This window comes from Peromyscus leucopus, chromosome 14, assembly GCF_004664715.2.
Source record: "Peromyscus leucopus breed LL Stock chromosome 14, UCI_PerLeu_2.1, whole genome shotgun sequence".
NCBI classification, from domain to species: Eukaryota; Metazoa; Chordata; class Mammalia; order Rodentia; family Cricetidae; genus Peromyscus; species Peromyscus leucopus.
The window spans coordinates 48,623,399-48,637,219 of NC_051075.1; the positions used below are offsets into that span (position 1 = coordinate 48,623,399).

Consider the following 13,821-nt stretch of genomic DNA (forward strand, 5'->3'; position numbering starts at 1 on the left):
AACACATCTAATGCAAGATGTCTCTACCCTGATTCCTGTCTTTTTGGTAAGTTTCTTACTTCCTGACCTTGATTTAATGTAAAAAGGGAGGGCTGACTTCCCACTTTCCCTGGTGAAGATGCAGCTGATAGATGGGTAAGAGCGGGGTCGATTTCAGCTTTATAGAAGGAGCACTCTATGGGTTAAAACTGCCTAGCAATAACTGAACTTCCGGCCAGAGAACAGCTTGGTATTGCAAATACCGCCCCTCCCCAACCACACACACATACACACACACCCCTCAGACACTAATGACCATCTGTCTGTGATGAACTACCCTGTCTAATGCCAGGGACCCACATTACCAGAAACAAACGAGGCTAATAGCAGTCCTCCTGCCTCCCAACTCCAGGTCAAGAAAGGCACAAAGGAGACCAACAAATAACACTCAAGTGGTGCTTTGGATCCAGGAGACCTTGAGGTACCAGGAGAGTTCTGATGGCCCCATCTGGCAGATGGGAAAGGTGAGGCACCAAGAGACTGATTAAATACTTCAGGTATAAGTGAGAGGGTACCAGGAATTTAAAGAGGGAAGACTCTTCCCCCGCCCCCCACGAGGGAAGAGTGATACCCTACCAACAACAGCACAACTCTACACAGAGGCAGTTCTAGCCCTTCAGCCACTACAGCTAAGTAGCCAAGGATCCCAAACTGTCCTCAGGGCACTGAACTGACTCATTCACAGAGGGACTCCTACACACTCCAGACTCTGCAAGATTCACCCTTGAGACTTCCTTCAAGGCTGGAGCTTTCGGCAAGAGTGGCCTGGGCAGGCACAGAAGGTAGCTCTGCTTTGTAAGGCAATAGCTTCTGTCTGTAGGAGCTGGCCCCACACAGGGAAGTGGACATCAGACCCTGCCTCCACTGAAACACGTCACCATCCAGGGAAGCCTCCTGGGCTAGAACACTGCTGCCTGGGGCAACCACCGCCTCCTCCAGCATCACCAATCCAACCCATCTCCTATGCCACGTGGGAGAGTAAATGATTATTATCTGCAGATGATTGTCTAACTAGAAAGCCTAGGGACTCAGCTGAGAAAAAAAATTATGGGAACAGGAGAATGTGTTCAGGTGTCCGATTAATAAACAGTCCCGCGCTCAAAACTAATAGCTTTTGTGGTCATTTGTGCATGAACTAACATCTTTGAAGAGCTGTGCTTTCTTGGGAGACTTGAAGTTCTGTGCAACTTGTATTTTTGGAAGACAGAGGTGAGTCTGGGCGATATCCCCTCGGCTGCTGCAACTGAAAGTCATCTTGGACACAAATGTCAGAAAGATGCCCAAGGCAGCTGTGGCAGAAAACCCTGACATTCACCTCTGTGCTCTCTCCTAGGAGGACCCTCCCCCTCCCCAGCTGTTTTCTATTCCGATCCAAAGACAAAGGTGATGTGGGTAAATTGTGCCATGTCACTTCCAAACGAAGTTAGGTCTGTAAAGCAACGGTGGCAGACGGAAACGTACCACGTCTGGTTTCTCACTGTCTCACGGTTCATTAGTCCGGGGAGCTCACGGTGTGGCACCTGGACAGGAGATGCCTGGAGTTTGGTCAACGTGGCTAAGGGAGGCCCCACCTGGCTGTATAAGGCAGTATGGCCTGCACAGGGCGGCTGTCATTTGCGGTCCAGGCTGGCATGTAGCTGGGCCTCTCGCACCATGCGATCAAAAGAGCGCGTGTTGGTCTCCTCCCGCACCTTCTCCCGCACGTGGAAGGAGGCCCGGGCCGTGGAGCGAGCGCTCTCCAGCGCGCTTCGCCTTTCTCGCGAGAGCTGCTCGCTGCGCTCCAGTTTGCGCCCAATGGCCTGCAGCAGCTCCCGGCGGCGGCAGTCTTCATCCCGCTCCACCTTCTCCTTGTTGGCGCGCTGGGTCCTCTCCTTCTCCAGGCGAGTCTGAACCACGCGCCGGGCTTTCTGCTGCACCGCCTCTTCCGCCACCTGCGCCGCGTGCTGCAGCCGCCGCTCCCCCGCCCGCGCCAGGGCCTCCAAGTGCGCCTGATGCTCCCGCTCTTTGCGTTCGGCCGCTTCCTTGGCACGCCGACCCTGCAGCTCCTCCTTCCGGGCTCGCTCCCGAAGCTCCCGGGCGCGCTGCTCCAGCAACTGCTCGTAGTTCTCCTGCGCGCGGCCCAAGCTGGCCTCCAGGGAGCTCCGCAGGCCCTCCCGCTCCTCGTGCTGCTGCCGCACCCGGCCTCGAAGCAGCGCCTCGTGGCGCGCCCGCTCGGCCCGGCTCAGCTCGCGCTTCTCCCGTTGCAGCTGACCCTCTTGCCGCTGTTTGGCCCGCGCCGCGCGCTGGGCGCGCTCCCGGCGGACCAGCTCTGCGCGCTCCCGCCCTTCCTGCAGGCCCTCCTCCCGCTGCTTCAGGTTCTGCTCCTGCTGCAGCTTGCGCAGCCGGTCGTCGCGCGCCGCGCGTTCCGCCCTCTCGCGCCGCAGCAGGCCCTGGCGCTCCGCCAGCTCCCGCCGCCGCTCCTCGCTGCGCTCACACTGCTGCTGCCGCCTCCGCGCGGCCTCACGTTCCTCCCGGCCCCGGCGGCCCCGGCGCTCCTCCACCTGCGCGGCCCAGGCTCGCCGGCCCTGCTCGAGCGCGCGCTGCTTCTCGCGTTCCTCGCGCTCCCGCCGCTGCTCGGCGCGCAAGCGCTGTTGCTCCCACTGGCCGTGGGCCGCGGCGCGCTGCTCCAGCAACAGGCGCTCCTCCTGGTGTCGGGCCAGCATGAGGGCGGCGATCTTGCGGTCGCGCTCGGGTACCCCGCGCAGGCCTCGCTCGGCGCGCACTTGGCGCACGATGCGCTCCACATGCTGGGCCGTCTGCGGCGAGTGGCTCAGGTCGCCGAGGCTGAAGCTGCGGGCAGTGAGGGGGACCAGATCGAGGGCCGAAGGGCGGCCCAGCGGGTTGGGTGCAGACGACGCAGAGCCCGCAGGGCAGCTGTTCCTGGCTGAAGCTCGAGGTGGCCAGCGAAGCTCCCGAAGGCTCTCCCCGCTGTAGGACGATGACGAGGCACCGGACTCGGAGCTCAGGGCACCGTCCCGCCGGCGGGACAGCGAGTCCAGCGAGTGGCTCTTCCTACCTGTCCGAGAACCCGTGGTCGGAGGTCGGGTCCTGGCTGGGGGACTGGGAGAAGTCCTTCGAGCAACCCTGGATGCGGGCGAGGCCGGGAGGCTGCTGCTGCTGCAACTGCTGCTGCTGCCCGCGCTCAGCGCCGAGGCCGAGGCCGAGGCGGAGGCCGGGGCCGCCACCGGGCCCTTGGGCGTGAACAGGCGCCGCTTCTCCTCGCGCATGATGCGCTCGCGCTCCGCACGGCACTGCTGCAGTTTGGCCAGCCGCTCCTTCTCGTAGGCCTCGTACAGACCAGTGGCCACTCGCATGGATCGGCCCGGGGCCTCGCGCACCAGGTCGGCCAGGGCCCGGGGCAGCAGCTCCACTGGCTTGACCGCACAGCGGGCACAGGCCTCCAGCGAGCGGGGGCTGGTCAGGACGTAGCGGCTGCCCTCTGCCTCGGGGCAGGCGAAGTTGAAGAGATCGAGGTGCAGCAGCGGGGACTGTTCCCGACGCCCACCTTCTGCCCCGCAGGGGACTTCGGCCTTGTGGGGCGCCGCCGCGGAGGCGGAGGCCGAGGAGGCTGCAGGCTGTTGGGCTCCCGGGGCATCGGGGGGCACGGACGCTGTGGCCTCATCCCCTTCTGAGCCACCGGGCCCCGCTCCCTCTTTCTCCTCTTCTGGCACCGGGTCCACCATAGCTGAGTCTCGTCCTTTGTTGGAGTCCCTGAGTTGACGGGGGGGGGGGGGGGGTCATAGAGGAATGCATCAGTGAGCTGTTTCTCCCTCCTCAATCATATTCACCCCTCCCAACTTAATCCGATTTCAGACTAGGCTCAGCGGCCTGATGGAACGTAAATCCTAAAACCGATGCCCTCAAAACCCAGGCTGAGCAGTTGGAGGGGGTGGGGGGGACCTCTGGGGCTCAGGCAGCAGCCTCAAGCTCCCTCGGTCCTAGAATGCAGGGCCTATGGGGAGACTACTTTGGCGTCAGGCCTGCTAGATGCATCCCCTTCCTGCTAAGACTGAGGCGCAAGGCAGCAGCCCGCAAGGGAGGCGCTGGAGGATTCCCGGGAGGATTAGCTATTTGTTTGTAGCTTAGGCGGGCTGCTGGGATGCAGCTTTGCAGGAACACAAAAGGGGAAGGGGCCTGTTCATGCCAAAGTGCATTGCGGCGAGGGCCCCAGTTGCCTAGGAAGAAGTTTATGGTTGATTTCTCTCTGCCAAAAGGACCCGGGGCGCAGGGCCCCTGGGAGATGGAAGGGCTGAGACAAGTCTCCAAAGGCTCCTCTCTGAGTGGAGTGATGGATTCTTTCTCCTGCCTCTCCGGCAGGGCTTGCTGGGAGCCCTGCCTGCTTCTTCCTCCAACCCCCACCCGATATTTCCCCGGGATGCACAAGGCACCTGGATCCGACCAGATCTCCAAGGCTGAATGAATGTGCAGCTCAAGGTACCATCAACCCCAGTATGGTGGACTCAGACACCAGCCCCAGATGCCCACCAGTTCCTTCACCGCATCTCAGAGAAGTGGGCTTTTCGCGCTGTAAACCCTACCGCTCCATGCTGGGAGCTGCTAGGTCCCCGGGAGGGTTCACTTACCCCAGGTCTGGGCTCCGGCCCCCACGCCGAGGGCTTTTGTTCACCCCTCGCTGCTCTCCCCGGCGTCTCTTCAGTCCCTGCGCCGGCAGGGTCGGGTTACTGCCGGCTGCAGCAGCCAGCGTCTCTCCATGGGGGACTACGAACAGGGTGCACACATCCCAGACGCTACCTACCCGGGGGAGGTGGAGTGCGACAGTCTCCCTAAAATAGCGTGCCTCTGCTCCGTTGCTCACACTGATTCTTAAAAAAGGAAGCTGGGTTCCCTCGCCGCTGCATCCATCTCCACCTCTACCGCCAAGGTACCGCAGGTCTTTCGCTGCCCCTGGCGCCTCCTGGTGGCCACTTAAGGGTGTTCGTTTGTTTGCTTAGAGGACGACAAAGCAATTAAAAACACAGTAACTACACATATCTATGTATGCATATGAGCATATATATGCATACATATGTAATACACACATACAGAGAAGTGTGGATATAGCGATATCACTAGAAACCTAATCTTTGGGCACCTTCGGTGGGTAGAACGAAGTGGGTGAAATGGAATTATTTCTCAAAGGGATCCTGAGAAGCAAACCAACTAGACAGCAAGTAATTGGGTAGAAACAGGGCACCTGATCCAAACTGTGATTTTATTATTTAAGGGAAACTAGGATGGGGGAACGATTGAGAGCAAAGTATAATGGCACATGTCTGAAGATGTCATTACTTTGTATGCTAACCTAAATTAAAACACACACACACACCCAACAAAAATACACATAGGGTTTGGAGGCAGGCAGAACGTAGGTGACCGGCGAATGCAGCTTCAGAATTGCTGGTTTCATATGCTAACACACGTTGGTAGCATTTGATGAGGGCCGTTTGCTGACACCTCATCCCACCTCTTCCCTTTTTGAGTGGTAGTGGCCAAAGAGATTCCAGATTAGAATCCTCCAAGGAGAAGAGCTTGGAGCGGGTGAGACACAGCGTTAGAGAATACCGTGAACTGTGCTGTGTCAGAATCTGACAGGGAGCTGGCGGCCCATGCCTTTAATCCCAGCACTCGGGAGGCAGAGCCAGGCGGATCTCTGTGAGTGCAAGGCCAGCCTGGGCTACAGAGTGAGTTCCAGGAAAGGCATCAAAGCTACCCAGAGGCCAACAAGACTAAGGAAGCCCAGTGAGGGAGGCACTGCAGTTTCCCAACCCAGGGAATGTTGGGGCCAGCAAGGGAGTGATGGTAGGAAAAGAGGAGGGGGATTCTGTAAATAGAACAACACTCCAAGATCTCTTGGCTCTAGGGTGTGAAGAAAAGGGAGGAACCAAGGACGACTGCCTGGAATAGTGAGATGCCGTGTGCGTTACGGGCAGACAGTGGGTCCAGTGAGGAGGACTACCTGGTACGGGATGCCGGTGTCAGAGAGCTACCCCGTCTCCATCGGTTGAGTAGAGAGGAAGGCTACTCTCCAGGGGGCTGGGTAAGTCATATTAGAGGTCTGGGCTGGAGCTAGATTGAGGATGTCATCACCTACGTAAGGTTCCTGTCTTGGCTAGTTTTAAATTGACTTGACACAGGCTAAGAGTCATTTAAGAAGAGGTCACCTGTATTGAGAAAATGTGCCCCCAAGACTGCTCCGTAGGCAAGACTGCGTTGCATTTTCTTAATTAGTGATTGATGTGGGAGGGCCTACCCGTCGTGGGTGGTTTCACCTCTGGGCAGGTGATCCTGGGGTGTCTAAGAAAGCAGGCTGAGTAAGCCTTGGGAAGCAAGCCAGCAAGCAGCACTCCCCCGCTGCCTCTGCCTCCAGGTTTTTGCCTTGAGTTCCTGCCCTGACTTCCTTCGATGATGAAACTGTGATGTAGAACTGTAAGCGGAAATCAACCCTCTCCTCCCCAAGCCGCTTTGGTCATGGTGTTCCTGTCACAGCAACAGAAACCCTAACCAAGACAGTTCTTAAAACCCATAATAGGAGTGAGATCACCCAGGAGAAAAGATGGGTTGATAAGAGGATATCATGGGTAGAACTTCAAAGGAAAAAGAGATGTGTGGATGAGACCAATAAGGAGCAGGAGAGTGTGCTGTGTGAGCAGAGCACTCAGAAGAACGGGCACCCAGAGCTAAGGGCTGCAGAAGTCCACGTGGGTTTCTTCTGGAATCAAATAGCCAAATTACTGGGAGCACATGCCAAAGTACAGTGGTGGTTGAGGAAGTGGGAGGGACTGATCCTGTGACTCTTCCCTGATGATGTTAAGAGCTGTAAGGTTTGAACTGTACCCTACTGACAAGCTAGCAAGTTAGCCTCCATGGTGCCTAGACGCTGGCAGAAGACATGATACTCCTGGGCCAGAAACAAAGGACTTTGTTGCTCATGTACAGAAAGAACATGAGGTTCGTTTTCTTGATGGGAGAGTGGGACTAAGTGGATCCTGCACACAAAATGGGCGTATGTTGCAGCTGGGGCACTCTAATCTTTCAAAGGGGGCTGTGATGCTTAATCTTCATCATCAGCTTGATTGGACTCAGAATCACCTAGAGATAGACCTCTAGGTGTGTCTGTAAGGGCATTTACGGAGAGGTTTAGCTGTGGAGGGAAGACGAAGTCTGAATGTGGGAGCACCATCCCATGATCCAGGGTCCTGCACTGAATGAAAGAAGGGAGTGGGAGGTTGGGGTGTGGCTCTGTTGGTAGGGTGCTTGCCTGGCATGCACAATGACCTGGGTTTGATCTCTAACATCATATAAAGCCCTGCATGATAGTGCAGGCCCGTAATCCCAGCACTCAAGAGGTAGAGGCAAATCAGAAAGTTCAAGGTTATCCTTCGCTACAGATTGACTTGGAGGCTAACCTGTGCTGAATTACAAAGACCTTGCTGTCTCAAAAAGGGACAGAAAAGGGAGTGCGACTTAAGCACCAACACTCTTACATTTGTACCTTTGTTTGCTGACTGTGGACACAATGTGACCTGTCACTAATGCCTTCCCATCAGGGTGGACTGTACCCCTTTTTGCTGTGGGATGTTCTGTATGGCAAATGTGTTGCTCTGGTTGGTTAATAAATAAAACACTGATTGGCCAGTAGCCAGGCAGGAAGTATAGGCGGGACTAACAGAGAGGAGAAAAGAAAGAACAGGAAGGCAGAGGGAGAGACCTGAGAGCACCGGTAAGCCACGAGCCATGAGACAACTTATAGATTAATAGAAATGGGTTAATTTAAGATAGAAGAACAGCTAGCAAGAAACCTGCCACGGCCATACAGTTTATAAGTAATATAAGCATCTGAGTGATTATTTTATACGTGGGTTGTGGGACTGCAGGGGCTTGGCGGGACCTGGAGAGAAGCTCTCCAGCTACACCTTTTCAAACCAGGAATCAAAATAAATATTTCTCCCCTGAAGTTGCTTGTATCAGATATTCGGCCGTAGCAATGTGAAGACTAACAGGACAGGAGCTAATAGTAAACATGGTCTTGCTTTGTCTTAAGGGAGACATTATTTAGTTATCCTGACTGGTAAAGAAGTCCTCTCTCTGATCTGGGGAGGGGGGGTGCGATATCCCTATTGTTCAAGGATGTTTGCTGAACAAGCATCCATACAAAAAAGTCTACAAAAGGCTTTATAAGACATGCAGCATGAAATAGAAAAGGAGCCGTTGGTCACATGGCTAGTAAGAGGTGGAGCTGGGATTTGGACCAGGTTCTGTCTAATCCTGAAGTGAATGGCATGCTTTGTACTTCCACATTGAAGTGTGAATCTGGAGAGATGTCGATTCAAAGTGCTGGTGAGTGGAGTGGACAAGTCACATATCCATGCCTGGGTTTTCCTCTTTGCAGAGAATCCCATTAAATTATCTTGCAGAACTACAAAGACTATATAAGCAAACATATCTTTTTACTGAGCAGTGGTAAATGCCATTTATTTTGATAAACCATGTAGATATGGTCAAACCAATATATATTCCAAACTAGCCTTAAATTTGCTGAGAATGCTTTAGAACTCCTGATCTTCCTGACTCTACCTTCCAAGTGCTGGGATTACACAGAGGTGAAGGGCTGGTGTCCATCACAGGGAGATTCTCTACCTGCCAAAGATCGAGGATGTTACCCCCAGTTTCACTGTGACACACGGTAGAGAAAGCAGCATCCACCTGCCCACGATGGTAATGCCGTAATGGTGAGGGAAGGCAGACTTAAGAGCCAGACAGGTGGTAGGTCAGGTGGCTCTAACATGCTGTGTGTGAATATATACTGTGTGTTTATGCGTGTGTGTGTGTGTGTGTGTGTGTGTGTGTGTGTGTGTGTGTGTGTGTGCCCTTGCAGAGGCCAGAAGAGGGCAACAGATCCCCTGAAACTGGAGTTACAGGCAGTTGTGCCCCACCCACCACACATCACGTTGCGGGGCATAACTGAACTCAGGTTCTCTGGAAGAGCATTAAGGACTCCTGACCTCTGAGCCATCTCTTTAGCCCCCTGACAAGTTTGTTTTTTTAACCCCTCTGACTCTCATCTTCTTAAATACAGATTTATTTTGCCTTGCACCAGTCCTTAAACATAATCTATGGGTTCTTTCTTAGGTCTTTTAATACAGTAACTTACTCATTTAGACTAAAGCAAAAACAAATCCACCATGCGGTGTACACATCATTATCTTTATTTAAATTCTCTTTGCCTTCAGGTGTGTTCATAATCCTGGTACTCAGGAGCTTGAGGCAGAAAGCTTGAGGATTTGAAGCTGTAAGACCCTCTCTTAGAAGCAAGCAACCAACAAAAACCCTCAATTTCTCTTGTTGGGCCTCCCTCTTGTTCCTTGGCTCTGTGTACCCTACTCATCCCTCCTCTCAAGATATTCCCCTTTTCAGAGAAGAGGTTTGGTTTGGTTTTTCTTTACTCTGAAGTTCCACGTTGGGAGTTGGCTTAGTCCATTGCCAGCTTTTGTGAATCAGGTTTTGCTGAAACACAGCCATACGTATTTGTTTACATATTGTCTGTACTGCTTTTGTACAACGGTGGCCAACATCAGTAGTTTTGACAGAGACTGCATGACTCACAAAGCTTTAACTGCTTATTATCAGACTCCTGGTGGAGTAGTTTCCCAGCCCCCGTTCTAATGACTGATAACAACTTGCGTCAGTCATCAACTTACAGTTCCGAATCCACCCTGCAGTACCTGTCCTGGAAAAACAGAGCAACTACTTCCCACTCGAGAATCCCTCACGTGCCGGCTCACCGGAGAGGGAAGAACTGGGGCAGGCAAGGGGCTTCTCCTGATTCTTCCTGGCTACTGGCCTTTTCCTATTCTTGCTACCTGATTAGTGATACAGCATGGGGATTTCCTGTGGCACCGTCCTCCAGCTGAATTCTCCAAACTGTCCCTTGGTGATGCCTGGGTTTGGGGACCACCTTCCTTTGCCCTCCTGAGGTAGACACTGCCTGCCCTAGGCCTTGTACCTTGCTCTGGTGTCCTGACTCTCCAGCCTCAATTCACCGGCAGTTTTGAAAACAGTTTCTTCCTTGTCCTACAACTGTGGAACAACTTGCATCAGGCAGACATCTTTGCTGCCTCAAAGATTTCAATATCACCTTCTCCAAGAAGGCCTGAACCTTGATCTTGAGGGAGGATCTTTCCTTCAGTGTCCCTCCTTGATCCAAGGCTGAGGAAGATTTTAGACCTCTATGTGTGTGTGTGTGCATTCATTTTCTTTTCTTAGTTTAATTCCTCTTTAAATTAAGCTTTCCGTGTTTAAATTACTGTGGCTTTCCGTCTCCCAAGTGGATCCAGACCAATATGATTAAAATATCACCATTCCTAATTTTTGAGATTAAAGCATTAAGAAGAAATCTCAGATGGAAACCAGCAGGTAAAGTTAATATTTGGCAAAAGAACATGTTTTATTTTATACTTTAATAAGTAATGTGTGCTGGGGCTGGAGAGATGGCTCAGTTAAAAGCACTGACCATTCTTCCAGAGGACCCGGGTTCAATTCCCAGCACCCACATGGCAGCTCACAACTGTCTGTGACTGCAGGATCCAACACCCTCACACAGACAGACATATGTACAGGAAAAAACATTAATGCACATAAAATAAAAATAGTGCTAATCAAAATAGGAAATTAGATAAAACAGAATTGAGGATCCCAATGAGCTATGTTGGAGTCAGAGCCATTGTTTTCCACAGGCTTCTTCCCTAACTCACACCTCACAAATTTTTTTTCATTTATATGTGAACGTATGTGCACATGTGTGTGGATGTTTGTGGAGGCCAGATGAAGAAGTCAGATTCCCTGAAACTGAAGTTATAGACAGTTGTGAGCCACAAACCTGAGTTCTGGGAACCAAACTCAGGTCCTCTACAAGAGCGGAAAGAACTCTTAACTGTTGAATCATCTTTTCAGGCTTCCCTTTTTCCTCTTTTCAATGGGGAGTCCTAACTTCAAACATTATGCACCATTACCCTGTGTAATACTCAGACCAGTCATCTGAGAGAAGTCATACTAAGTTTCTGGAGACAGGCATCCCCTCTGCATGCTTCTCTTGGGGATCAGGCATTGGCCTTCAGCAGCCTTTTCACACATCCAGATGTGTCAATCAATCACACAACAAGCCATAAAAAATGCACTGAAAGTTTCCATGAAAACCTGTCATGGCTAGGGAGCTCATGTAGAGTGCCTGCCTACACGCACAGGCCTTAGGTTCCGTCTCTGCACTACAAAACAACACACCAAACTTAGCCTGGAAGTCTGGGAATTCGAGGAAGGGGAAGACAGGGCCCTTTGCCCTGTATGTCAGGCAGAGTAACAAGTCCCAAACATTCACAAAGCTAGGAAGTCAGTTACAAGAGCTGCCAAACAAATGTGACCAGAAGGCGGAATGTGATTAATGCATTGCTAATTTAGCTGTACACAATCAGCCCCTCAACTGCTTGAGACAGTTCCTGTCTTGAAAGTATTCATATGCTAGAGCTACTGTAAGAAAATGTCACTGGCTGAGTGGCTTAACCACACAAGTTCAAGTCTTTGCCGTTCTGCTGGGTGGAAGGAAATCCAAGATAATGTCAGTGTTTTTGCATTCTTCCCCTCTGGATTCTCACTGCGTCCACAAGGGCCCTGTCTGTGTTTTCTGAGTTCTAATCTCTTCCTTCTTTTCGTGTAAGTGTATGGACATACGGACATATGTGTGTGTGTGTGTGTGTGTGTGTGTGTGTAACTCAAGGACAACCAGGGTGTTGTTCCTCAAGTGCCGGCTGCCATTCTTTTTTTTTTTTTTTGGCTGGTTCTCTTGTTGGCCCAAGACTTGCCAAGAAAGCTAGGCTGGCTGGACAGCAAGCCCCAGGCTCCTCGTCTCCACTTCCTTAGCTCTGTACTAAAAAGCTGGCTATCACCATGCCCAGCTTTGTAAATACGGGTTCCGGGGACCAAACTCTGGTCCTTAAAGCTTGCCAAGGCAAGCACTTTACGGACTTAGCTATGGTCTCCCCAGCCCCTAACCTCCCTTATCAGAACACCAGCCACAGGGGAGCAGAGCCACCAGATGATTCCGTTTTAATTCACGGAGTTTTTTTTTTTTTTTTAAAGGCTCTGACTCTAGTCAAAGCGAAGGTGCCAGCATCTAAGGATTCAATAGACATGGGTGATGAAGGGATACGACTCGGTAGATCGGTAAAGTGGAAACAATGCTTCTAGCTACCTTCAGCCCGCCATTCAGACATTGAGTGTCTCCTGGGTGCCAACCACCGGGACAGCAGTGGCAGAGCCTCTCATTGTGGAGACTACGATGGGAGAATCTCTTATAAATCCACCACACTGTGCTGAGGAGGACAGGGACTCCTGGGCAGGCATCTAACTGGCTAAGCTCTGGGCAGGCCTGAGCTGAGGCCGCAACAGTGAGGACAGAGAGCAGAGGAAAACATCTAAAATGTGTGTTGAGAAGGTTGAGAATGTACCTCTCAGAGGTAGAGCACTTGCCTACTGTGTATGAGGCCCTGGGTTCAATTTCCAGCACTGAAAAAAAAAAAAGTATATATGTAGCTGGCCGGTGGTGGCACATGCCTTTAATCCTAGCATTCGGGAGGCAGAGGCGGGTGGATCTGTGAATTTGAGGCCTGCCTGGTCTACAGAGCGAGTTCCAGTACAGGCTCCAAAGCTGCACAGAGAAACTCTGTCTTGAAAAAAAACAAACAAAACAAAACAAAAAAGTATACATGAGAGACAGCCCACACAATTGGTGAGTGAATCTGTGTGGAGTTAAAACCCTAGGTTTCTGGAACAGGCAATAGAGTGGGGGCAGAGGGGAGATAGTGTTATTTATTCAGATTAGAAAGGAAATAGGGGTCTGGAGAGATGGCTCAGAGGTTAAGAGCACTGACTGCTCTTCCAGAGGTCCTGGATTCAATTCCCAGCACCCACATGGTGGCTCACAACCATCTGTAATGAGATCTGGTGCCCTCTTCTGGCCTGCAGTCACATATGCTGTGTACTTAATAAATAAATAAATCTTTAAAAAAAAAAAAGAAAGAAAAATAGAAAGGAGGTGGAAGAAAGGCGAGGTCAATGAGAACCACTTTTAATGTGTTGGGTGGCCGTATCCATCAGGTTGCATAGGGAGAAGCACAGAGTCTATAACCAGAGTTTAAATCCCCGTCCGTCTGTGTCTTGGCCCTGTGGCCTTGAGGAAATGACTTAGCCGCTCTCAACAGCCATTTGACCTCTATAGAATGGCTGTAACAGGGAACTGTTTATTGTGTCAATAACTTTACTTGCCCTTTTATTTTATAGTTTTATTTTTTTGTGATGTGTATGGGTGTTCTGCCTGCGTGTCTGTCTGTCAGCCACTTGCATGCCTGGTGCTCTAGTAGGCCAGAAAATGGTGTCTGGGAATCCCTGAGACTGGAGTTACACATGATTGCGGATCTCTATGTGGATGCTGGGGATTGAACCCCGGACCTTCTGAAGAGCAGCTACTGAGCTATCTCTCCAGCACTAGACTGCCCATCTTTTAAAAAGGGGCGGGGGCCTATAAGACATCTCACAAGGTTGTTACTGAGAATTAAATGAGATGAAATAAGTTCAGCACATAACACAGCATACCCATGTGTCTGGCAAAATAACGAAAGGCAATTATTACTGTTAACTAAACTTGAACACAATGATGAGCAAACTTTCCAAACAGCTTTCTTTCGGTGGGTTTTC

At 51.7% G+C, this 13,821-nt stretch overlaps 1 protein-coding gene across 1 annotated transcript; it reads right to left on the minus strand.

The window, feature by feature from the left end:
- Window positions 1-586: 586 nt before the first annotated feature.
- Ccdc177 (coiled-coil domain containing 177) lies at window positions 587-4,967 on the minus strand. Its single transcript, XM_028876142.2, has 2 exons — window positions 4,662-4,967; window positions 587-3,789 (listed from the first exon to the last, which is right to left on the minus strand). Exon 2 carries the CDS (start codon window positions 3,759-3,761, stop codon window positions 1,650-1,652), a length of 2,112 nt encoding a protein of 703 aa, XP_028731975.1. The 5' UTR covers window positions 3,762-3,789; window positions 4,662-4,967; the 3' UTR covers window positions 587-1,649.
- Window positions 4,968-13,821: the final 8,854 nt, after the last annotated feature.

Coding starts and splice junctions, on each gene's coding strand:
- Ccdc177 (XM_028876142.2), bottom strand. CDS start 3,761: ATGGTGGACCCGGTGCCAGAAGAGGAGAAAGAGGGAGCGGGGCCCGGT.